The following is a 24,153-nucleotide window of genomic DNA, read 5'->3' as shown; positions in this document are numbered from 1 at the left end:
AATGTTTTGGCAGGGATCATTGAAGATCACCAAATTGGACCCCACATATTACCTCAACTCAGAAATGACGTGCTTTCGACAAAAGTTGGAATAACGAAAGTTGTTTCTTTTGACGAGTCCTATTAGCGGTTAAAATATTTGCTCGCAATCCTCAAACACCCTGTGTTATTATACAAGTTTGGAAAAACTGTATACACGGGGAGAGAAAAACGCAAAACACCTTAAATAACTTTATTTTCCAAAAATTACCCCTAAATCGTCTCTCCTCCCATGGACATGGGATTGGGGCTTGGCGTCGAGCTCACCGAACTCAACGTCTCCTCTTTCATCTTCTTCATTGGATCCTTCTCCTTCTTATCCTTACTGTGCTTATGCTCGTGTTTATGCTTGTGTTTATGTTTATGCTTCTTCTTGTCCTTCTTCTTCTTCTTAATCTTCCCTGTATCACCCTTATGCTTCGAATCCTCCTTTTTAAACATCCCGGGCTCGAAACCCACCGGCCCACTCTGACCCATCCCCGGCAACGACACCGAATTATCCGAAAAATACTCCTGTTTGGGAGTCGGCCTTGACTCCACCTGCACATCCATTGGCTCCTCCTACGAGAGAATTAAACCACGCCTGGACCAATCACACACTTACCTTAACGCGATCCTCGCTTGCCACCACCTCCACATTCATACAACCCAAATTATCGTCGATTATGATTGGCGTAGTACCGTCTTTTGGGGTAGGGGAGTGTTTTATTTCGGGAACGGGGAGGGGCTTGGGTATGTAAGGCGTGGTCTTTCTCGCATCGTGTTTATGCATATTCATCATACCGGCCAATTCCGGTATTGGGAGACAAACTGGGCGTTTACTTCCGTATAAAGTGTAATACAAGTCGACCAAATCACACCTCAGTCTTGTATCATGTGACAACATTCCGCTGAAATGTAAATAGACTCCGCCTCTTTGTGATGATTTAAACCACACCCACTTACTTGATGTTTGTCCAAATCCGCTCGACTAAATCAGGGATGTCCAATCGTTCGCGATGTGCCCTTCTAAACGGAGGATTGGTTATAATCAAGTCGGCTAGTTTGTGACGTAAGCCAGGGTCAGGGTCACTTTCTAAAATATCAAGTATGTCTTGAAGGTCATTCCAGCGACCATCAGCACGGACAAAATCCACTAAACATTCGAGTGCTGCAACTCGAACATCTGAAAATCGACCAATCAGTGACGGGAATCGTTAAATTTGAATTTCAACCAATGAAATGGCCGTAACTGGCGTAACTCTTGAAGATGGTTGGACGGCTTGGCAAATGGCCGAATTTCTGCAACTTCCGAATTGCCTTAAGACACGCCACTGAAACGGTATATTTGTAACAAGCTAAGGCTTTTTCAAGGTTAAGCATCCTTGTGACTTCCTCAAGGATCAGTTTGGTGTCAGTACTGAGACTTTCGGCCGTTATTGGCGCCCCCTGGTGGATCACCGAGACAACAGGAGTAACAGTATTCCCCAACGCCTCGACCAAAGCCGCTCTATAGTAATTATCCGAGTAGCGATTCTTCGAATTATCGTTATATTTGAACAAATCGAGCAAAAATCGTATAACATCAGGTGGACAAATCCCGTGGGCATTCCTCAATCCTGCCATAGCCAACGGGATTGTCTTTTGCAAATAATAGTGTTGAAAATTAGTAAAACTGTTCTGTCTTATTATATGCGGAGCGGCAAACGATCCAAACAATTTGCGAAATATTGCCAACATGGCCGGCGGACCGGCCCAATTCGCCACCATCGCGTTTGCCACTTTGGTGAGACAGTGGGCGGCACGACATCGGACTTTATAGTAGCATTGCTCGTTTTCGATGGTGTCGGTGAGGGCGAGACGGGTGGCGGGGGTGGGGTAACGCTCCAGAGCGTAGATTGCCTCCATCTGGGCTGTGACGTCACGCTCGTGACGGAGCTGGTACTGCCATTGGTAGTCGGGCTGCTCGATCACAACCGACCGCAAAAGGGTCATTTCCGGGTCCAACCGGATCCACAGCACCGGAGAGTCGCTGAAATTTTTTTTTATAAAAATAAAAAAACACCCAATAATTTTTCTCAATTTTTAAAATCGGAATAAAGAATGAAAAATGACAACAGTAAACAACCTGTATAATAAATATTATATTCCTTTTTTTACAAAAAACATAAATGTGTAAAAAAAGAGTTTCAATGGGCCTCAGATAAATTAAGATAGGTGGAAATTAAAAATACTCAATTGTCATTGGTCTGATTCGAACATTTAATCAGAATTGAGTATTTTCTCCTTCCCGCCCAAATTATAATGAAAACATTGAACACCCTGTATAATAAAAATTATTTTCCATTTTTTTTTTAGACAAAAAACTAAAGTAAAAGTTTTCAATAGTCCTTAGATAAATCAAAAGAGGAGGAGTTTCAAAATACTCAATTGTTATTAGTCTGATTCATTTTAAGACTAACGAAAAATTGAGTGATTTTGAATTTTCCCCTCGAACTAATTTCAAATTCTAAAATCTAAATAACGTATGAATAAATAGTGAATACCCTGTATAATAAAAAATATATTCCTTTTTTTTAGACAAAAGACTAAAATATGCAATAAAGAAAGAGTTTTCAATAGTCCTCAGATAAATCAAGAGAGGGCCAGATCTGGTGATTTTCATGTTAATTTGGTAAAAATTTTTGTAAAAATTATAATACCTGAATTATCTGGTGATTTTTTAGAAATGAAAAAAACTATTTTTCGAGTATTTTCCAGATTTTCAACCAGAAACTTGATTATTTCGTCAATTTTTTTCAAAAAAGTCGAAAATTAACAAATTGGTTAAAAATAGTTCTATTCGTTTTTTTACAAAATTTTACAATCCAAAAATTCAACAAATTCTAACAAAAACGACGTTATTTTTGCTCCTTTAAAATGTTTGAGCACGTTTTTGAGAGAAAAACAACAAAAATTTCGTTGAAGCAGGAAAAAAAATTACAAAATCAAATAAAAATTGATATTGTTTTTAGCTTGTTTCGCTCGACTTACGAAAAAAACTCGAAATTAGAGCAAAATGGTATAATTTTTTCCTTTTTCCAAAGTTTAAGCAGATTTTTAAGCTGAAAACTGTTTTTTCGCGAGAGTTTGCCATAGCATGTCAAAAATCACTAGATTTTGTAAAAAAAGATTATATTATGATATTTGTACCTAACTCTTAGGCTTTAACTTGATCATTTCGTCAAATTTTCTCGAAGACAAAATAATCGAAAAACACCAAATTGGTTAAAAATAGTTCTATTTGTTTTTTACGAGATATTACTAAACAGAGTTTTTTTGAATGCTTTGTCCGCTAGAAACACAATTATTTTGCCAAATTTTCTTAAAAACAAGCCACAAATTCAACAAAATAGCCAAAAAACGGCGTTTTTGGCCCTTTTCGAGCGTTTAAGAATGTTTTTGAGAGATAAAAACACAAAAAAATCGAAATATTGCGTTGAAACAGGCTAAAAAATTACGAAATCGATATCATTTTTTGCTTGTTTCGCCCGACTTACTTTGTTTTTGAACCAGAGTCTCATTTATTTTGCAAAATTTTGTCTAAACACGCTTAAAAATCACAAAAACAATTGATATTGATGTTATTTCGTTTGTTTCACTCGATTTAACTAGTTTTTGAGCAAAATTAAGCCGAGAAACCTCAAAACTTGGCCTAAAATATTTTTTAGCGCGTTTTTGTACTAAAATCTCAGGTTTTTCACTAGATTTCGCTAAAACAAACTAAAAAAATCAAGAAATTAAGTCTAGAATATCATTATTTTTGCATTCCTCGAGCATTTTAGCACGTTTACTCAGCGTAAAAATTTGTTCGAATTTTTCAACTCCGATCTGGTGAATTTTATGTTTTTGATCTGGCACTTCAATCAGTGAGTATTTTCAAATTTCCCTTCCCAAATTAATTTCAAATCCTGAAATCTAAATAACGAATGAATAGAGGAAATAATAATAATTATACTCCTTTTTTTAGACAAATGGTGAAATATGTGTGGGAAATTCAAATACTCAATTTTCATAGGTTTTCAAGACCGACAAACACACCCAATCAGAATCGAGTATTGTACTCACTCCATCGCACTCAAGTCCATATCGACCTCGTCCCCTGTACACAAAGGAATTTTTTTCTTTTTATTTCTGCGACTTTTGGAATGACACGTGATATCGGCCTTAACCACCGTATTCTCAATTTGCAACATATGTTTAAAAGTCCCATCCAACTCTTGCAAAGTGACCAAAAGGGGGCCCACATATTTCCTAATACCCAACTGCGTAGTCGCGTCCTGTCTTATCTCCAATTCGATTGTATTTCTACAAAAAGAAAAATTAATAATGTTTAAGGGGGCCACGCGTGTTGTCACCTCTTTCGGTTGAAAACTGAAGTGAGATGAAACTTGGCATGGCCCCCTGTCCGCACCCATTGGTCAATAAAAACAGCCATGTCTTTACCAGTGACCGTAAAAATCGCCTTGGTGAAAACATTAGTGCTGATCAACATGTGCCCCCATAAGCCACTCCCGATTTTCTGTTGTGCGGCATTCGTAGCCAATGAGAGTTGTTTATTGAAAACTTGCAACAACAACTCTTGACCAATCCGGTGCTCCAACATTCGCATAACAAGACACGCCTTCTTCTCCAAAGCTTTGATATACATGGGGGACATTGTGTGAAGATTCCTGATGGAGAAATAAAACTTCTCCTCTTGTTTTGTGTTCGTTTGTGAGGCGTTTGAGCCGCCACCGACCGGCAAGGGGGCCGGGGGTTGACTCGGATCCAAGACAATCCCCCCGAACTGTTCTTCGTATTTAACAACGTCCTGGAGCATACTTTGCACCCAATATCTGTATTCGTTATTCCCGAAGCTTTTCTTACAGTAGAGACCACACAAATACTGACTTATCCCCTTGTTGAGCCACATGTCCGACCAATTTTGCATCGAAATGAAGCATCCGAAAAACTGCTCGGCTATCGCCTGGGCCATTATCGTCCTTGTGGTATAAACCTGATCTATGATCACGGCCGAGTGTAGCAAATTGACACTCAGGATACTCATCGTCGCGTACGATCGGTAATCCTCGTGAGTCTCATCGACAAAAACTTGCTTATAACACGAATAGGGGTACCGATTTGAGAGAGTCTCCTCGTAGAACTCAAAAGTCTCATGCATGTACCTCGTGGTCACTTTGAGCAAAGGCAGAAGGTTGGGGAGGCAAAAGTGGGTCACTTCGTGCATGTAGGGGTCCACGTAGATCTCGAAGGGCCCCACCGCGAGCGAGATATTGGGGGCACAAGTGGGCACATTGAGCGAATAGTGGTAAGTCTTACGTCGCATGTCCGGCGTGTACACCACTTCGATGAGGTCCCCGTTGGAGACCGCCGTCATCTCATCGTCGACGGTGAACTCCAGCTTCCAGGTGCAGGTCTCGGCGAAGCTGTCCACGCAGGGGAACCACAGGCGCGAGGAGTTTTGGTGGCCGTAGGTGAATAAGTGGACGCCGCGCTCGGCGTAAGTGCCCTCTTTGGGGGGCACGACGAAGTGGATGCCGCCCTGGGGCTGCTCCAGGGAGAACTCGATCCCGACACGGAGGGCGGTGCCTTCGGCCACGAGATGCGAAGCCTCGGTGGGGATTGTGACCACCAGCTCCCCGGAGTTGTTGTCGGGGTCCACTTTGAGCGAGGCATTGAGGTGGTGTGTGGAGAAGGTCTCGAGGCTACGACTGTCAAATGTCAAAAAATCATAGCCTGCTACGACCAAGAAAATGCGATATTTACGTGTCGGTGTCTGACTGGCAGATGTCCAAAAAGGGGTCAAAATACTGGAAATGCGCCTCATATGCGTCGTTTAAAATAATTCGGTAAATACGGCACTGCTTGGCGTTCAATTTGACGTGTCTCAGGTTGTCTCGAAGGGGCACCACCGTCAATTCAACGAAGCCCTACAACCACAAATTTACTTTCTATGACTAAAAGGAGGCTCGAAAACATACAATTATGCTTTTTCGTTCAAAACTAATCCCTGTAAGGCTCACAATTTGATGGGCTGTAAAAAAACATAACCTCACTTTTACGAATCAAAAAAAATTAAACGATTTTTTTAAAGATACTTATAATTTAAAGGGGCGGCAGTTGTCTCCGGTGCGCTCCCGCTTCATTTTTGTGTGGTTTTTGCAAGTTTAGAGAGATTTTAAAGTAGACATTATTGCAACTTTTGTTTACTAACAGTGTTTTGACTATTTTGAGGTTGGATTGTTTTTTGACAGTTAGTTTGTTAATTTCAATTTGGTGCGATTTTTGCCTTTATAGCCACTAAAATAAAGGTTAGAATTGCTGAAAATTGATTTTTCAGTAAGAAGCAATTATAGTCCTTATGCCACTTCATTATAAATTCATTTTTAATGAAACTTTTTTGAAATTGTCATAAGTTAGGTTATGTTGTTCACGTGTTGGTGAAGACAAGTTTTATATTAGTTTAAATAAGTCAAAATGAGTTCTAGTGAATCTGAGCTTAGTGATAGTGATGTTGAGGTAATGTGTCGAGTCTTCTTTAAAAAAAATACAAAAAATTGATTTTTTTTTTAGTTACAAGAAGCTTTCGCGGAGGGACGTCTCAAACCAGGGTTAAACACAGTCGAAACAGCCCCCAAACAATTCGTCAACAATGTCGTAAGTCACTCCACTTGTTTTTTTTTCCGAGTTAAATAATTCAATTAGGGTGGCCTTCGGCAAAAACTGGCGGAGTTCAAATCAAGCCTCCCCTGGATCGAAAACCTGGATTTAGTGAACAAGCAAGCCCCCTTGGCGCCGGAACTGGCCGCCCAAATGCTTATCCATGAGGAAAAACGCGAAAATCAGCTGAAAAACAACAAAAAATTGCCCCAGGTTGACCCTAGTGTGGACCCCGTTTTGAACGATTTCAAACGCGAGACGATGTTCCACCGGCAGGCTCAAGCCGCCGTCATGGAGGCCTTCCCGCGGATCAAAGCCCTAGGGCTCAAAACCATCCGTCCCGACGATTATTTCGCCGAAATGGCCAAAACTGATGAACACATGCAAAAAATCCGCGCGCACTTGATGCAGAAACAAGTGGCGAAACAACGCAGCGAGAGGGTGAAACAGTTGAGGGCGCAGCGAAAGGAAGGCAAAATGATGCAAGTTCAGGCCAAACTCGAACGACAGAAAGAAAAGAAGGCGATGTTGGACCAAGTGAAGAGAGTGAGGAAGGGGCAAAGCAAGGATTTGGGGTTCTTAGACGGGAGAAACAAGTCGAAGAAGGCGATTGAAAAGAGGAAGGTTAGGGATAAAAAATTCGGGTTTGGGGGCAAGAAAAGGGGGAGCAAGTTGAATACTAAGGACAGTGCAGCGGATATTAGCGAGTACAGGAGGCCCAAGAAACCGGTCGTTGGGAATAAAGGGAAAGGGGCCAGCAAGAGGCCCGGGAAGAATCGGAGGATCAAGAATAAAGCAAAGGGCAAACGATAAATAAAGTTTTTATGAAATGTTTGATGTTTCATTTTTGAATGTCACATTTGACGTTTTTGGACATTGTTGCCAATGTAACAAAACAATTTTAGATTATATGGATTATTTTGGCATTTATATTTAAAGATTTTGATGTAATTTTTTGTAATAAATGGTTCTTAACACTTTTTGTTGTTTATTTAATTTTTTAATTACCAAACAACGGCAAAAGCTGAATTTTTTGTGTCAAAAAAACAGGTTGACAAACTTCTAAAAAATTACTTGTCAAAATTAATAGGTTAAGTCTAACCTATACACGTGCTATTTTTTCTCATTCAAGCAACAAAAAATGGCAAAGCTGAAGCTTAGTAAGTTACAAAACTAATTCAAATAATAAAGTTTTACGTTGTTTGTCGTAGAAAAGCCGTCTAAGCGGCAACCTGCGCGCCAGCGTTACAAAATCCAGAAAAAAATCCGTCAACACAACCGCAAAGTCCGAAAAGAAGCAAAAAAGAACCCCAAAAAGCACAAACAATCCGTTATCCAAGTCCCCAACATCTGCCCATTTAAGGAAGATATCCTCAAAGAAGTGGAAGCAATGAAGAAGCAAAAAGAAGAAGAGCGTCAAAAACAACGCGAACAAGCGAAAATTGAGCGCGAAAAACGCAAAAACGAGGAAAAATCTGCTGGTTTAGAGACTCTTGTTGCAAACGCGGAAATGCGTGGCAAAATCCACGAGAATTTCACTCCCCTTACATCCGAAAAAACGCTTGAAACCAACCAGGAAAACTCCCTCAAAGCTTACTACAAAGAGTTCAAGAAAGTGATAGAAGCCGCTGACGTGATTTTGGAAGTTGTGGACGCCCGAGACCCCTTGGGGACCCGCTGCACTCAAGTGGAGCAAACAGTCAAGTCAATGAAAGGCAACAAAAGACTTGTCCTAATTTTGAACAAATCTGATTTAGTCCCTCGCAAAATTTTGGACCAGTGGCTCAAATACCTCAAAAAAACGACCCCCGCAATCGCCTTTAAAGCCTCAACTCAGGACCAGTCTCGCAAACTGGGGCAGAAGAAATTCACAAAGGCTGAAAAGACCGCTCAAGGGGCCACTTGCGTGGGGGCTGAAGTCTTAATGTCACTCCTCGCCAACTACTGTCGCAACAAGGGCATCAAAACGTCGATCACGGTCGGGGTTGTGGGGCTCCCCAACGTGGGCAAAAGCTCGATTATCAACAGCTTGAAACGGTCGCGTGCTTGCAACGTGGGGGCCACTCCCGGAGTGACCAAAGCCATGCAAGAGGTGCAACTCGACTCGAAAATCAAGCTCCTGGACTCCCCGGGGATTGTCTTCGCGGCTGGAAACGACAGTGGGGCTTCGCTACGCAACGCGGTCAAGGTTTCAAGCCTCGCGGACCCCATTACCCCCGCCAACGCGATTTTACAAAGGGTGACGAAGCAACAAATGATGGAAATGTACGACGTGACGGAATACAGCACCCCGGATGAATTTTACAGTTTGAAAGCGGCGAGAATGGGGCGCTTTAAGAGGGGCGGAGTCCCGGATGCGGTCGCAGCGGCGCGGGGGCTACTCGAGGACTGGAACAGCGGCAAAATCAAGTATTACACACTTCCGCCGGAAGATGAGGGACAGGTTCATGTCAGTTCGGCGTTTGTAACCGAAGTTGCAAAAGAGTTTGATTTGGATAGTTTAGAAACAATGGAAGTTGACACTTTGGATAAGATTGAGAAGGAGGGAGCGAGCAAGGGGGCCTTTGTTTTGGAGAGTTTGGGTCCCGTTGAGATTGTCGAAGAGATGGAAACTGAATCAAACTCAAATTTGGTAAATATAACATTTATTCCAATATTACCCCATAATATACTTGTTTTAGTTAAGTGATAAAATCAATGTTGAAAGCAAGAAAAGTAAGAAAAAAAGTGGGAAGACTGAAGCGAAAAAAGTTGACCCGGAGATGGAGTTAGAGGGTAATCAGAAGTTGAATCAAATTAGGAAGAATCAGTTCAAGAAAGAGAGAAAATTGCGAAATAGGAGGGAAAAAGTAGCACAACAATTGGCTAGTGGTTTAGAAAATTTTACTCTAAAGTCGGATAATGATAAAGATTATGACTTTGATACTGACTATACGACGTGAAATAACAACTGAATAAAATATTGATAATAATTGGAGGTTTATAAGTACGGAAAACCTCCTAAACTTAGTTTCAATAAAATCATAGTGTTTAGTCTGCGTTCCGGCGTGTTCAAGTTCTTGTTTTTTTCTTCGAAAATTATTTAAAAAACAAGCAACGGATTTAATTTTAGACAATAGAAATCCAATTAGATTATAAAAATGTGAAAATTAAATCAAGAAGAGGAGTGGGAGCTATAAAAAGTAAAATAGTTGAGCAAAACACTAATAGTCACTTGGGGGCTTATAGTCGGGCAACACCTCCCAGACTTTCTCCCTCCACTTCTTCATCTTCTGCTCCTTGGACTTCTCCAGCTGGATAACAGCCGGCAATGAGCGCCACTGGTAGAAATAGTGAATCACAATTCGCCTAGAAAAAAAAATCGCTATTTTATCGACTTTACCAATTCCCATACCTGTTGTAGTGCATTTCGGCGAGCTTCTTCTGTTTCTCCTGCTTCATAAACTCAACACAGACGTGGCGATGCCATTGGGTGAAACTCTTCTCCAATAAAACAAAATCGTAATAATCCTCAGCGACTTGATTGGCTCGGACTCGTTCCAAGCGTAACTGAAAACGAAAAAGGGGTTTTTGCACCACTTGTGGGAGAAACTCACTTTGCGCCACTTGTCCATCACGCGAGTTAGAATTTTTTTGGCGAAACAACCGTCGGCTTTGGCGTTTTTGTCCCGGTATTTGTCTTCAATGAATCGTTTCCAGGCCGCGATCGATTTCCTCAAAATACAGTTTTTGAGGTGACGCTTGCTCGTCTCTTGCTTCATCTTCATTGCGGTGTATTCGTCGAGTAGTTTCTTCAATGCGTTTTTGAGTAAATGTCTCTTGTGTAACTCTTCAGCTTTCTTCATTTTTTCCAAGAAGATCGCCTTGTTTTCTTGCCGTTTCTTCTCACGCTCGAGCTCTTGCTTGCGACGTTCTTTAATCATTTCCAGTTGCTTCTTTTTTTCTTCCTCGTCTTGCGTTTTCTTCTTTTCTAAAGCTTCAGCTACGAGTCTTGCGCGTGTTTCGTCTAGTATGCGTTTCCTTTCGACGACTATTTCGTGTCTTTTGGCCCGCTCGAGGGCCTTTTCTTCCAATTCTTGGACGAGTTTGGGGGCCTTTTGGGTCGAAATCATGAACTTTTCGCTGTAGTCCGCCGGGGGGGCCACTTTGCATCGGGTTTTGGCAGAACACTTGGCGAAAATCTCACGAATTTCGACCTTAGTTTCATTGAGCGACTTGAGGGCCTCCTTGTCTAAAATCCCGAGCTTCAATTCCTCAATCAAATGCTCCTTTTCCTCAAGCTTCGATGTAAGTCGCTCGATTGTGTTTTTCTGGGCCACAAACCGATTTTTGAAATTGTGTAAAAGCTTAAGTGGCTGGGTTTTGGCCCCAGAGGTATGCTTCTCTTCTTGTTTCTTCTTTTGGTACTTTCGCAACGCTTTGATTAAATTTTCAAGTTTCTGTTTCTGTTCTAATTTTTTTTGGACAGCTTCTGCTTTCTCGACTTTGATTTTAACTTGCCGTCTCCAGGCATCAAAGTACGACTTGAGGAACGACTTTTCCTCCTCGGGGGTCATTGCGTTTATGAACACTCTGTAAGAATGTTTTGATGAGTTTTGGTTGCTAAGGGGGTTTCAAAATTTGAATTTCCCGCGTGCGTGACATTTGACAGAGGACGCGTCAGTCAATGTAAAAATGGCGGACTTTTGTAAGGTGAGAAGGCTTGAAAATTAGCAATTTTCGCACCGTAATTTAGCAAAACAGCCTCAATTTCTTGCATAAAACGCCTCAATTACCCAAAATTGATCACTTAGAGTAGTTATAGAGGGTCTGAATTTGAGTTAGTTGTGCACCCTCACAAGATGGATTCTTCCAGCACAATTTGGGAAAACTGTTTATTTATTGGAAAAAATTTCAGCTGATTGTGGGTTTGTAATGGATACGATTGTACAAGGGCCCCCCGGGGAAGGGGCCCAAGACTTGAATCTAGTCGACGCGACTTGGACCACCCAAAATTCCCAAGAAATTGTAAACAACAACTCGATCCTCTACATCGCCGTAAGTATCGATTATCGGTCGAAATCCGCCCCTAATACGCCCCCCAAGGTCGAGTACATCAAAGATGAGTACAAAATGGAGCCCGCGGTTAACCTACCGCAGCCCTCGGAGAGTTTCACCGATTTTGAGCAACACGTGAGCCCCCTTGACCCGAATATGAGTTCAGTGGCGCGGTACAGCCCTGTGTATAGCGAGCCCACCCCTGAGTACAACCCTGTGGTCATCCACCATCTGGTACAGTCGAATTCCGGCCAAAGCGACATTAATAATTTGGCCCCTAATGCGGCCCTGGAGACCATGCCGGTGTTGTGCAATAACGACATAAGAGAAGTGGTAGACAACCATTTCTTGCAAATGGTCAATTCCAATAACCAGCTCCAAGTGGGCCCCCCCAACGAGCAGGAAGTGGCACTTCTGATAACTGACCAAGAAACCGGGATTTCCTACAGTGTCAGGGGGCAAGAATTTCTCGTCGAAGACGAACAGTTGTTAAATGCGTTGAGTCCGGACCCGCTTTTGGACCCCCATCTTTTGACACTGGACGAAAATGCGCTTAAGACCGAACTAGGGGACGAAATAATAAACTCAACAGTAAACTCCGCCGTTAATAATTATATCACGAGTTTGAGCGCTGCGGTAGACAGCGACGGACAGTACAAGATGGAGACCAGGAGGCAGAAACAGAACGAGGTCGAGTTTGAAGATCAGTTATGTAATGATTTTGTAATAAAAATTGTCAAGGGTTGTGAAAATTATTTAAATTTTGGTTGCAGTGTCCAAGGTTTATAGTATTGTGGACAAACCGGTGCCGTCGAGGGCCAGGGCCACGCTTCCAGAGTCCTATTTGAGTCTGCTTAAGGTGGACCAAGGTGAGCGCGTGTTTAGTCTGCGGTCCAAACCGATATTTCGCATATTTGGCCGTTGATGTTGGTAAAAACGTGCACGAAACTTCCAGGAATATACCAAATTTATTGTTTTAATGAGAAATATCAAAAATTGTGGCTGTATTTCACCAAAATTGAAGAAATGTGGAGTAAGTGTTTAGTCTGCGGTCCGCCAAATTTTTTCAAACACCGATATTTCACATTCTTTATCTTTGAAGTTGTTAAAAACGCACACAAAATCTCCAGGAATATGCCAAATTTATTGTTTCAACAAGAAATATCAAAAATTGTGGCTTTACTGCACCAAAAATGACGAAATGCTCTTAAGTGGGTGTTTAGTCCGCGGTCCGCATTGTTTAAGTTTTTATCATTTATCAGTTTTTGATAAAGTTTACAAAGAAAAATGAATCGCTTGCAAAGTCCTATTTGAGCCTGCTCTAGGTGGATCAAAGTGAGCGGGTGTTTTGTCTGCGGTCCGTCAAATTTTTTTAAACACTGATATTTTGTATTCTCGATCGTTGAGGTTGTTAAAAACGCACACAAAATCTCCAGGAATATACAAAATTTATTGTTTCAACAAGAAATATTAAAAATTGTGGCTTTACTGCACCAAAAATTACGAAATGCTCTTAAGTGGGTGTTTAGTCTGCGGTCCGCCAATTTTTTTCAAACACCGATATTTAGCATTCTTGACCGTTGAGATTGTTGAAAACGCACACAAAGCCTCCAGGATCATATCAAATTTATTGTTTCAACAAGAAATATTAAAAATTTTGGCTTTATTGCACCAAAAATGAAGAAATGTGGAGTGGGTGTTTAGTCTGCGGTCCGACAAATTTTCAAACACCGATATTTTGCATTCTTGGCCGTTGAGATTGTTAAAAGTGTGCACAAAATCTTCAAGAATATACAAAATTTATTGTTTTAAGGAAAAATACTAAAAATCATAGCTTTATTGCACTAACTAAAAATGAACAAATGCTATGAAGTGGGTGTTTAATCTGCGGTCCGTATTATTTAAATTTATTATTCATCAGTTTTTGATAAAGTGTAGAAAGAAAAATTAATCAAATTCTTTTTATGTAATCAGAATTCCAAAACACGTTACATAATGATAAAAAAAATAGCAGCATATTGTATTTCCAAAGAAAATGACAATGGAATTCGAATTTTTATTGTCTCGTCATCATGAAACAATTCCAATACGAAGTCATGAGCTTAATTTTCCATAAAAAAAAATTGATCAAAAAATTAAAACATTGATGTATTTATTTTAATTCGAACAAAGATATAAAATTAGCTAAAATTCGTTTTTGTTGAATTTTACAGTCGGAAATGTAAATGAAATAAATAATTATTTCAAATTTCAAATACTCACTTGCTGCTTATAATCATGATGAAAAAAAGATTTTTTCGATCAAGAAGTTAAAAACTAATCACTTGAACACTTGCTCAACTTTTGGCAAAACAAATGCCTGTCGCCGCTCGCCTGCATTTAAATAGTCGTCACTCACGTGACCTCCTCAGTGATTTTCCATTCGTTCCAGCAATCGGCGTTTTTGCCAAGAAAACAATCCCTAGAAGTACACAATTCGGACCTTTGACTGGAGTTTTGAAACCAAGCACCGAACGTTTGAAAAATAGTCCAACTTCTTTGCAATTTTTCATAGAAGATGAAAACAACGTCTTGTCACAAATTGATGTTTCAGATGAAAGTAAGTCGAATTTTAAGCTCGATAATTTGAGAAAAAAAATCATGTTTAGATGCCTCAAACTGGATGCGTTTTATAAGACAAGCGACGAATTTTAACGAACAGAATTTGTTGATAACTCAAGAGGGCAACTGTTTGTATTTCACAACAACGAGGAGTATTCTTCCGAAACAGGAATTGAAGGTAAATAGGTTTTGGGTGGTGGAGAATTGTGAGTGATTTTTTGGTCCGTAAGGTTGGCTACAGTGTGCCCTACGCCACCCGTCACAAATTATCAATTCTCGTCCCGGAAGAAGAAAAATCCTGGCCTTGTTACGAATGTCCCGAGACATTTTCCTCCTCTGATGAGTTACAAAAACATTTGAACGTGCACGACAGCGATGAGGAAACCAAATGGAAGAAAAAGAACCTAAAAAACAAGAAAAAAATCCCCAAAAGCGAAACCTTCCAATGCAACAACTGTAACGAATTGTTTGTCCAACCGGGAAAAGTCGCCCTCAGACAACACTTGATTGAAAAACACCTTTTGAGCGGTTTGGATTTAATCGATCAGTATTTTTCATCAGTCATGTGAGTCGTCTCTAATCGAAGTACCCCCCAAGAAAGTGACTTTTTCCAGGAATTACAAATGTGATAATTGCGAATCGGTTTTCAACTCGGAAGCTTTGCTAAAAATCCACAATTATCTTCACGATTCGGACAGTTCAGACGAACAAACGAATCACGTGTGTCCCAACTGTCAGAAAAAATTCCCAACTCAACGCCAACTTGTCACGCATGTCGCCACACACGCCCTCACCAAGAAACCGGAAACGGAAACGTTCAAGTGTCCGGTGTGTCACAAAATGTTTGCGATGCGTGAGCGACTTAGAGTTAGTACTTTTTTCCCCCGGGTTTACTTCCATACGAAATATTTCATTCAAATAATAGTTTAAAAAACGCTTTTCAAGTGATTTAGAGCTTTCGAAACTTTGCGTCTTCCTCCGTCTGTTTTTCGAGTTGTTATTTCATATTTTATCAAACCTGTTTACATTTTTTGTTCAGGGTGTCCCAAGTTTTAAAATATTTCTAATTGATTAAAAAAATTTTTTGCTAGTGCAAACGATGGAGGATTAAATAGACTTCAGTTTGATGCTTTAATAGTGTTCAAAATTTTTAGCGTAAAATCCTAAAAACCAAGTTTGGATTTTTTTTTAATTAATTGGAATCTTTTTTACATGATAAAATTCCTTGATTTTTTTTGTCTAATAGTAACTGTGAAAATTGAGTAATATAAAAGTTGATAGATTTTAAGTAATTAAGATTTTAATATTGAAAATTGAGAATTTTGGTAATTTATGCATTCACAGTAGAGCGGAGGCTTCACAATAGAGCTCAGGTACGTCATAAATGTCATTGCGGAATTTTTTCTTTTGTTAAAAAATTCTGGCCTGATCAACAATTACTTCAAACCCCCCCATAAATTATTCCAAGTTTCAGATTTTCATTATTCTATTTTCACAAATACCACAGAAAAAAATCAAAGAATTTTATCATGTAGAAAATATTCCAGTTAATTGAATTTTTTTTTCTTCAAATTTAATTTTTAAGATTTCACTGCGATACACTAAAAATTTTGTACAATATCAAGTGGATTTAATCCTCTATGGTTTACACTATGAAAATTCTTTCTTAATCAATTAGAAGTATTTATTTTTGCGCCGGCCCTAAAACTTAGGACACCCTGTATGATAGAAATTTTGTTAAAAATAATTCTGTTTGGAAAGAGAACATTTTCTTCTTTCATTTTAAAAAATTTAACAAACTTTAAGGTCATAATAAAAATATTCATATAATTTTGTTCAGTTCTTGTTGACTATCTTCGTGCTTTACAACTCGATATCACATTATTTTGTTGACTCAAAACTGATAATAATTGCATACCAACGTAAGCTTTCAAATGATAAAATTTTTCAGTGAACAGCTCACATAATAGCATTAAATCGTCTAAAAATAACTGAAAATATTTGTTTTCCCACAAAATTGTTGTATTTCTACAAAACAGGTGTTTAGTCTGCGGTCCGCGTCGTTGTGTTTTTTAATGTATTATGTTGGAATTAGTTCTAAAACATTTGAAACTGTTAAAATATTATTTAGTGGAACTAATGTTTCGCGTGGAAATAAATCCGTTGTTTTTTGTTTTGTTTGGAGAGTCGAAATGACTAAAGCGATTGCAGCGCCACATGCTGGTCCACGGCTCGGACGACTCAAAGCCTCTCCAATGTAAAACTTGCAATAAACGCTTTGTGAACAATTCGGCCCTCGCTGGCCACATCAAGACCCACCTTGTCGGTAAAAAAATCTTCGAGTGTCCCATTTGTAAAGAAAATTTCGATCATGTATTAAAACTGAAACTCCACGTACCGAAACATTGCGAAAACAACACCTATTCGTGCCCCCATTGTAGTAAAGTCTTCAAGAAGTATAGTATTATAAGGAAGCATATTCGGGCGTTTCATTGCGATCAGAAACACGCGTGCCCCCATTGTATTAAAATGTTCCCGACTTTGGATAAGTTGAAAATGCATCTTTTGCGCCATTCGGACCATCGAGAGTTTTTGTGTGCCGATTGTGGCAAGCAATTTAAGCGCAAAGACAAGTTGAAGGAGCACTGCAAGAGGATGCATTCGGAAGAGCGGGAAAATGACGTCCCGAGGCCCCCCAAACCTGTCTCGCAGCCGGTGAAAAAAATCAATCCGAAGAGTGAACCCACCGATTTCCACCGTTTCATCTACAAGTGTCACACTTGTCTTGTCGGGTTTAAACGTCGAGGCATGTTGGTGAACCACTTGGCGAAGAGACACCCGGATATAAGCCCGGATTCGGTCCCGGAATTGAATTTACCGATTTTGCAAACGACACGTGACTATTATTGTCAACATTGCGATAAAGTGTATAAGAGTAGCTCGAAACGCAAAGCGCATATTTTGAAAAATCATCCGGGGGCCGCTTTGCCGATGAGTAACCGGAAACAGGGGAATTTTCCGGATAGTTCCGGGCTTCCGAATCCGACATTTTCACAAACGGTGGGGAGTATTACCACAAGGCCGCAGAATTGCAAGTGGTGTCATAAACAGTATGCGAGCAAAGCGAAATTGTTGCAACATCAGAGGAAAAAACATAGCGAGCAGTTGGCTCAGCAGAATGGGGGCAAGGAGGAGCAGAAGTATACGCCCCCGGAGCAGGGGGAGGGGCAGCAGAGCGACTTGCAAGAGTTTAAGGTGGGTTTCTACGGGGAAAAATATTAAAAGATGTTCAGTCTGCGGTCCGCATCACAATTTTTTTTTTTTCAAATTTGTACAAATTTTTTACTGTAAAAGTGTCAAATGTTTATTTTTTCATGTGGCAAGATATTAAATTTATATTTTACAAAGAATATCTTTAGTCTATGTCCGTATTGCAACTTTTTTTTTCAATATTTTGTGATGGGAACAGTTCTAAAACGTGTCAAAATATCTCAAAACGTTTGTTTATGTTTGCAGGTGTCTGAGAGCGACATTTTGAACAGCGCCCTCGAGGAGTACAACAAGCGCGGAGGGGAGCAGTTTTGCCATTTTGTGGCGATCGGCGGTGGGGACGAGTTTGAACAGCCGGGGGACTTGGGGGCCCCCAATTCGCATTTGTATCGTTTACTGACAACGAGTAACGGTGAGTATTTTTTTTGTGAGTTTTTGAGTTTATTGTGTTTCAGAACTTCCAGGTTTAGTGCCGCCACGTTGAACAAAATCCTCGAGGATTTCGAGTATTTCCGATGCTCCTTTGTGAGATTTCCACTCAATTGAGTGATTTTGATGCGAGTTTGTGCCGTAGGTTGAAACCTACGTATTTAATAAAACCAAAAAGTAACAAAATAGAGAGATGAGACGAGATTTTTTGGGAAATTGAGATTATTTTAGCAATAATTGTCTTGTAACAAATTTATAAACGAAACAAAGCACTATGTTTGTTTGGCTTGGCCGCGAGGCCGCTTGTGTTTAGGTTAGGGAAGTTTGTTTGGGTCAAAAACTTGTATTCTAGATTCTAAAATTGAAATATTTTTCCCCGTAATAGTGAGTCCCAAGTACTAACACTTTGTATTTTAACTAAAATTGTTTTTCTAAATAATTAACTATTAAACTTAGGGAAATGTACCCCTGTGATTGTTAAAAACAAGTCGCGTGACTTTAAATATTTTTATTGTAAAAAAAAAATTGTTATTAGGGATATCCTAAAAACTCATATTAGTAGGCCAGGGTTCGGTATCGTTTTGGACAAAAACATCATCCTCGGAGGCACTCGTCCCTGGCGACGTGTACGACGTCTCCCCCACGCACGTGTAGTAACTCTCCCTTTTGCTTAAAGACAAGTTACGTCCGATGCAACTCAAGCCCTCGCTCGCCCTCTGATTGGCCGGGTCGAGCCGTAGGGCGACGTTGTAATGGTGGAAAGCCTCCTCGTCTTTGTGCAAATTGACATAACAGTCGCCGAGCATTTGGTGGATCCGCGACGTGGGGTGCTGCTCGACGTGTTTCAAGAGGAGTTGGCGCGCTTGGTCATACTGCTGCTCCTGCTCGAGCAACTCCACGAGCATACAGACGGCCTTGGTGGAGAACGTCTTCTCCTGCCCTACGGCCTTCTCCAGGAGCTTTCGTACGGCTTTCCCGGACGTCATCGGGTCTTTGAGCAAGACGGAGGCGTGCAACTGCAGTGAAACTATTTTTTGTAATTGTTGTTATTTGAGGAATAAATTAGGAAAAAGCGAATGGGGTGTTTAGTCTGCGGTCCGGCTTACTCACCGTCACCGAATGCGGGCTGTAGTTGAGCTGTTTGCAGGCGTTCTGCGCCATCGACTCGGCCTCGCGCAGCCGGTTCATCTTCATGTAGCACTCCACCACGCACTGGTGCAAGTCGTACCGAAAGGGGCAGATCTGGAGGGCCTCGGTGCAGTGGTGGGCGGCGTCTTGGTACTTGTTCAGCTCCAGAAGCGTCTTGGCTTTGAGGAGCAACGCCTCGATGTTCTTCGATTGGGAGGCGTAAAGGGCCTGTTGGGCGAAATAAACGGCCTTTTCGTGCCGTCTCGTCGAATACATCAGATTCCCAATCACGACCCAATGCTCGCTCGTCCAGAGGGACATGTCCGAGGTCGGGATTAGACTCTCGAGGTCCTCCACGTGTTCCGAGGTCCCCGAACTGGCCAAAAGCGTCGCCAGCAAGTCCCGCCCGAAGACTAGGTTCTGGTCGAGCTTCACTGCGCGCTGCAGGACCCCAATCGCAGCCTCGTCCTCGCACATGTAGTGGTAGCAGTAGCCAAGATTGGCCAAAACCGAGGTGTTGTCTTTGAGCAAGCCGTGAGTGTCCATGCTTTTGTAGGTCTGGAGGGCGTTTTCGAAGTCACGGGAGTGCAACTGGGCTTGCGCTTTGAGCCACAAATTCAACCAAGTCACTTCCGAAGTGGCCTCGACCATTAGTGCGTTCACTTCGACCCCTTTTACCCCCAGTTTGAGCAAATTTTCCACCGCTTCCAGGGCTAGAGGACACTCGCGGAGCACCTCTTTGTAGCAGGTGATCGCGGACCGCTCCATCCCGGCCTCTGAGTACAAATTCCCAAGCGCCATGTTGATTTTGGGGGTCCTCAAACGGGCTTGAATCGACTGCAACATCTCAATGGCCTCGTTCACCTGCTTGAGAGCCATGCAACACTTGTGTATCTTGAACCTGATCTCAACATCACTGCTCAATTCGGGCTGACTCTCGGTGATTTTATTAGACATTGATTTATTTTTTAAAAGGTGCTTGCGGAGTTGTAACGCCTGCCGGTACAAATTTTCAGATTGGGCATACTGTTGGGTTTCATATAACGAATCGGCGTAGAGTAGGAGCAGCTGGAATTTTTGTAAAGGGGGCAAACACTCCGGTTTTTGGTCAGACGCAGACAGGGCCAAATCGCACTAAAAACACTCGTCAGGGGATTCAATCAATTAAAAGTGGGGCTACAAACCACGCGGGATATGTTTGAGTACAACTCAAGCTCGTACATTGACTGCAATTGCTTTAATAAATTACTCATCTTGATTTAAATTACAAAAAGTGAGGTTAGGTTTTTGAATTTTAATAAAATGTCGAAAATCACAGAAATCCCTTAATGGTGAAATTGACACAATAATTGATTTTAACAATATAAAAACTGTTTTATACACAACTAATAACAAAAACATTGTTTCGTAAATTGAAACTTGTGATTTAACATTTGGTTAAAAAAAAAAATTTGTGTAATTATTAGATTTCAGCAAAACCGGATTTCGCGCCGCCCAAAACGTTGCTTTGACGTTATTTGGTGTTGTGCCTGGTAGGTATTTCCTTCAAATTTTGTAAAAAGGATGGGTTCTAGTAGTAAAAAATACAAAGAAAAAGAGAAAGAGTCTCGTAAGCGGCGCCACCAGAGCCCCAACTACCCTGACGAACATGAGCCCCCGAAGGAGAAAAGACACCGTCACAAGAGACACCACAGGGACAAAAAGCGCGACAACAAGGCTAAACACGATTACGAAAGCGACGGTAATTAAACCCCACTGTCGTTTTTCCCCGTTAAAAGTGTTTTTTTCCCAGGATCCGACGTAATCGAGGTCATTCCTGACGACAACGAGGCTTCAGGTTCGGGCCAAAACTCCGAGAGTCTTTCGATCGAAGAAACGAATAAATTGAGGGCTAAACTCGGCCTGAAGCCCCTCGATGTCAGTTCGGGGGAACGGTCCGAGAAAAGGCGAGATGACGGCAAGAAAAAGGACGATTGGGGCGAGTTTTACCACAAGCCTGCTGAGAATTGGGCGGATAAGAGCGAGAGGGAGAAGTTGAAGAGTAAATTGAGCACGATTCGGGAGAAACGCCAACTGGAGAATAAACTAGGAAAAGTGAAGCTTCTAGGGGATAGCGACAGCGATGATAATGCAGAGTCCTGGGTTGAGAAAAACCGGAAAATCGAATTGGCGAAGAAAGAGGCCGAGAAAAGGGCGAAAATGCTGGAGGAGTTGGATGAACAATTCGGGGTTAGCGAGTTTGTGGAAAACGAGAAGAGGGAAAAGAGGAAACAGCGATACACTGAGAAAAACTTGAAAGGGTTGAGGGTTGAACACGATGTTGATAGTTTTGCTGAAGAAAGGGATGTTATTTTGACGTTACAAGATAAAGGAGTCTTGGAGGAAGACAAGGAAGATGTTTTGGTCAATGTCAACATGGTTGAGGATGAGAGATACAAAAAAGTATTGTGTTTTTTTGCAACTTTCTGTTTTACTAATTTTTATTAATTTCCAGAATGTTATAAATAAAAAGAAGAAGATTTTATACAACGCATATGAAGATCAGGAATATGACGAGTTTGGTAACCCCAAAGAAAAGTCCCTTTTGGCCCAATACGATGAAACAATCGACGGTGAAAAAAGAGAAAGTTTCAAAATCGGTTACGACAATGCGATTGAACGCAAACAAGCAATTGTGCAATCAATTAAAGAAAAACTTGCGAAGAAAAGAATCGAATCGATTGAAACAAAAGATTTGAAGCTTGCATCAGAGTATTACAATGATGAGGAACTTTCTAAATTTAAAAAACCCAAGAAGAAAGTCCGGAAAATTCGAACTAAAGGAAAATTAACAGCTGATGAGTTAGAACAGCAAATTAATAATAAAGGGATTGAGGAAGTCGGGTCAAGGAGGCCGAAAAAAGACCTCGAGGACTTGACAATTGACGACATCCCGGAAATGGAATACCCAAGTGATGTGAAACTTGAGGATGAGAAAGACGACTTGTTGGAAAAAGCACTTCACAAGACTCGGAAAATCAAGCAGAAGGAAAACCTCGTGGCTGAAATAATCAAATCAACGCCGGTTAAACCGGAAAATGAGGAAAACCTCGACGGGAGTATTGTTTTGAACGCCACGGCGGAGTTCTGCCGTACATTGGGGGACATTCCAACCTATGGCAAGTCGGGAAATCGCGAGGAAACCGAAGAATTGATCGATTTCGAGCGCGACTTGAAAGAGGAGCCAGAAATGGATGAAATCGAGCAGGAAGAGAAGACTGGTTGGAATTCCGTCGACCCGAATGAGCCCCATGAAAGCCCCCAAATCGCCCCACAGGAGGTGCAAATCCTCGACGAGGAGCCCGATGTCAGTACGGGGCTTGGGGCCGCTTTGAAACTCGCTATGAGTAAGGGTTACCTCGACAAGGAGCAGAACAAGAGGCCCTCGAACTCGCGTTTAGCTCACTTGCAAGCCAAGCATTACTCCATCGAGGACAAGACGTATGGGGATGAGGGCGACCGGGCGAACCGCCGGGAGAGGTACACGGGCCCCATTATGGAGTTTAAGGAGAAAGACGGGTTCAAACCGAACGTCAAATTGGAGTATATCGACGATGATGGACACGTTTTGAACTCGAAGGAGGCCTTCAGGTATCTCTCGCATAAGTTCCACGGGAAAGGCCCCGGGAAGAATAAAATCGAGAAGAGGATAAAGAAGGGGGTTCAGGAACAGTTGATGAAGAAGATGAGTTCGACGGATACGCCCTTGGGGACTTTGAATATGTTGCAGGCCAAGCAGAAGGAGACGCAGTCGCCGTATGTGGTCTTGTCGGGGAACAAGCAAATTCAACAGACAGCGGTTATTTCCAAAAGTCGGCGTTAATTCAGTGTTGTAATCAATTAGCATTAAACGAGTTATTATTTGAATTAACATCATTTTATAGGTCATTTTTTATGTTCAAATATTGCTTCATATTTATGAATAACCCTGTGTCCCACCAGTCGTTTTTAATGGGACTTATTTGTCCCATCCGTACTGTTAAAAACGCTAACCACCAACTAAATGTAACATTACGCGACCTAAAAACATTCACCTCAATTAATTTATCAACTGGAAAACGAATGGGACATATCTTTCAACTAAATTAACCGCTTAGTTGCCCAGGACTCTTGAAAACGTTGTTAGAAACATTAATTTAGAATAATTTCTGGGTTAAAATCGAACAAAATTGGATGGGAAATAGCTCAAGTCGGATTATTTTGACAGAAAACAAGTCTAAGCAATTATTTTGTTGAAATACATTGATTTAAGTTGATTTTTGGCTTAAAATCGAGCCAAATCGATTGAAAATAACACACAATGCTTCATTTTGTCCGAAAATTGAAATTTAAACAATTATTTCGTTAAAAAAAAATGGAATAGTCTCTGGGTTAGAATCGAGCAAACTGTTTTTTAAGCATTTATTTTGTTGAAATGCTTTGATTCTAGTTGATTTTTGGCTTAAAGATAAGCCAAATTGATTGGAAATTGCACAAATTGCTTTATTTTGACCTAAAATTGGATTTTAAGCAATTATTTGTATAAAATACTTTGCTTTAGAATGACTTGTGTTAAAATCAAGCAAAATTGGGTGGAAAATAGCTCAATTTGCTTTATTTTGGCAGAAAACAACAATTTTAGCAATTATTTAACTATAATACATTAATTTAGAATGATTTCTGGCTTCAATTCAAGCAAAAATTTATTAGAAGTGGCTCAAATTGTTTTATTTTGGCAGAAAACTGTTATTTAAGCATTTATTGTGTTAAAATAATTGATTTAGGTTGATTTATGGCTTAAAATTGAACCAAATTGATTGGAAATAGCATAAATTGCTATATTTTAGTCGAAAATTGGGATTGAAGCAATTGTTCTTCAAATACTATTTCTTTATATTCACAATAAAATCAAAGAAGCCGATTTTTTAAACAAAAATTTTAATTATTTTTA

General features: G+C 40.7%; 7 protein-coding genes across 7 annotated transcripts; 4 read left to right on the top strand and 3 right to left on the bottom strand.

Annotated features, from left to right (window-relative positions):
- Positions 1 to 217: 217 nt before the first annotated feature.
- Positions 218 to 6,299, bottom strand: LOC123016059 (transcription initiation factor TFIID subunit 2). The gene is made up of 9 exons (XM_044416260.1): positions 6,162 to 6,299; positions 6,041 to 6,095; positions 5,826 to 5,989; positions 4,415 to 5,770; positions 4,125 to 4,364; positions 1,253 to 2,049; positions 984 to 1,203; positions 643 to 928; positions 218 to 599 (listed from the first exon to the last, which is right to left on the bottom strand). The coding sequence occupies exons 1-9, from the start codon at positions 6,203 to 6,205 to the stop codon at positions 252 to 254; spliced, it is 3,510 nt and encodes a 1,169-aa protein (XP_044272195.1). The 5' UTR covers positions 6,206 to 6,299; the 3' UTR covers positions 218 to 251.
- Positions 6,290 to 7,699, top strand: LOC123016060 (probable rRNA-processing protein EBP2 homolog). Its single transcript, XM_044416261.1, has 3 exons — positions 6,290 to 6,578; positions 6,633 to 6,716; positions 6,765 to 7,699. Exons 1-3 carry the CDS (start codon positions 6,537 to 6,539, stop codon positions 7,530 to 7,532), a joined length of 894 nt encoding a protein of 297 aa, XP_044272196.1. The 5' UTR covers positions 6,290 to 6,536; the 3' UTR covers positions 7,533 to 7,699.
- A 75-nt stretch (positions 7,700 to 7,774) lies between these two features.
- LOC123016103 (guanine nucleotide-binding protein-like 3 homolog) lies at positions 7,775 to 9,691 on the top strand. Its single transcript, XM_044416338.1, has 3 exons — positions 7,775 to 7,879; positions 7,931 to 9,351; positions 9,401 to 9,691. The coding sequence occupies exons 1-3, from the start codon at positions 7,861 to 7,863 to the stop codon at positions 9,659 to 9,661; spliced, it is 1,701 nt and encodes a 566-aa protein (XP_044272273.1). The 5' UTR covers positions 7,775 to 7,860; the 3' UTR covers positions 9,662 to 9,691.
- Positions 9,319 to 14,102, bottom strand: LOC123016105 (inner centromere protein-like). The gene is made up of 4 exons (XM_044416341.1): positions 14,019 to 14,102; positions 10,316 to 11,291; positions 10,114 to 10,268; positions 9,319 to 10,067 (listed from the first exon to the last, which is right to left on the bottom strand). Exons 1-4 carry the CDS (start codon positions 14,033 to 14,035, stop codon positions 9,923 to 9,925), a joined length of 1,293 nt encoding a protein of 430 aa, XP_044272276.1. The 5' UTR covers positions 14,036 to 14,102; the 3' UTR covers positions 9,319 to 9,922.
- Positions 11,290 to 18,642, top strand: LOC123016102 (PR domain zinc finger protein 10-like). The gene is made up of 11 exons (XM_044416337.1): positions 11,290 to 11,411; positions 11,617 to 11,756; positions 11,805 to 12,468; positions 12,530 to 12,625; positions 14,188 to 14,355; positions 14,405 to 14,535; positions 14,588 to 14,922; positions 14,972 to 15,224; positions 16,569 to 17,612; positions 17,874 to 18,039; positions 18,083 to 18,642. Exons 2-11 carry the CDS (start codon positions 11,634 to 11,636, stop codon positions 18,109 to 18,111), a joined length of 3,009 nt encoding a protein of 1,002 aa, XP_044272272.1. The 5' UTR covers positions 11,290 to 11,411; positions 11,617 to 11,633; the 3' UTR covers positions 18,112 to 18,642.
- On the bottom strand, positions 18,550 to 20,505 carry LOC123016104 (anaphase-promoting complex subunit 7). The gene is made up of 3 exons (XM_044416339.1): positions 20,369 to 20,505; positions 19,167 to 20,318; positions 18,550 to 19,072 (listed from the first exon to the last, which is right to left on the bottom strand). The coding sequence occupies exons 1-3, from the start codon at positions 20,435 to 20,437 to the stop codon at positions 18,599 to 18,601; spliced, it is 1,695 nt and encodes a 564-aa protein (XP_044272274.1). The 5' UTR covers positions 20,438 to 20,505; the 3' UTR covers positions 18,550 to 18,598.
- Positions 20,506 to 20,682: 177 nt separating this feature from the next.
- Positions 20,683 to 23,094, top strand: LOC123011110 (U4/U6.U5 tri-snRNP-associated protein 1). Its single transcript, XM_044408412.1, has 3 exons — positions 20,683 to 20,925; positions 20,977 to 21,626; positions 21,679 to 23,094. The coding sequence occupies exons 1-3, from the start codon at positions 20,748 to 20,750 to the stop codon at positions 23,044 to 23,046; spliced, it is 2,196 nt and encodes a 731-aa protein (XP_044264347.1). The 5' UTR covers positions 20,683 to 20,747; the 3' UTR covers positions 23,047 to 23,094.
- Positions 23,095 to 24,153: the final 1,059 nt, after the last annotated feature.

This window comes from Tribolium madens, unplaced genomic scaffold (genome assembly GCF_015345945.1).
Source record: "Tribolium madens isolate multiple individuals breed KSU strain unplaced genomic scaffold, Tmad_KSU_1.1 Scaffold_19;HRSCAF=116;Tcas5.2_LG9, whole genome shotgun sequence".
Classification (NCBI taxonomy): Eukaryota; Metazoa; Arthropoda; class Insecta; order Coleoptera; family Tenebrionidae; genus Tribolium; species Tribolium madens.
The sequence above is the reverse complement of the archived record's forward strand: the minus strand, read 5'-3'. Positions and strand labels throughout refer to the sequence as shown.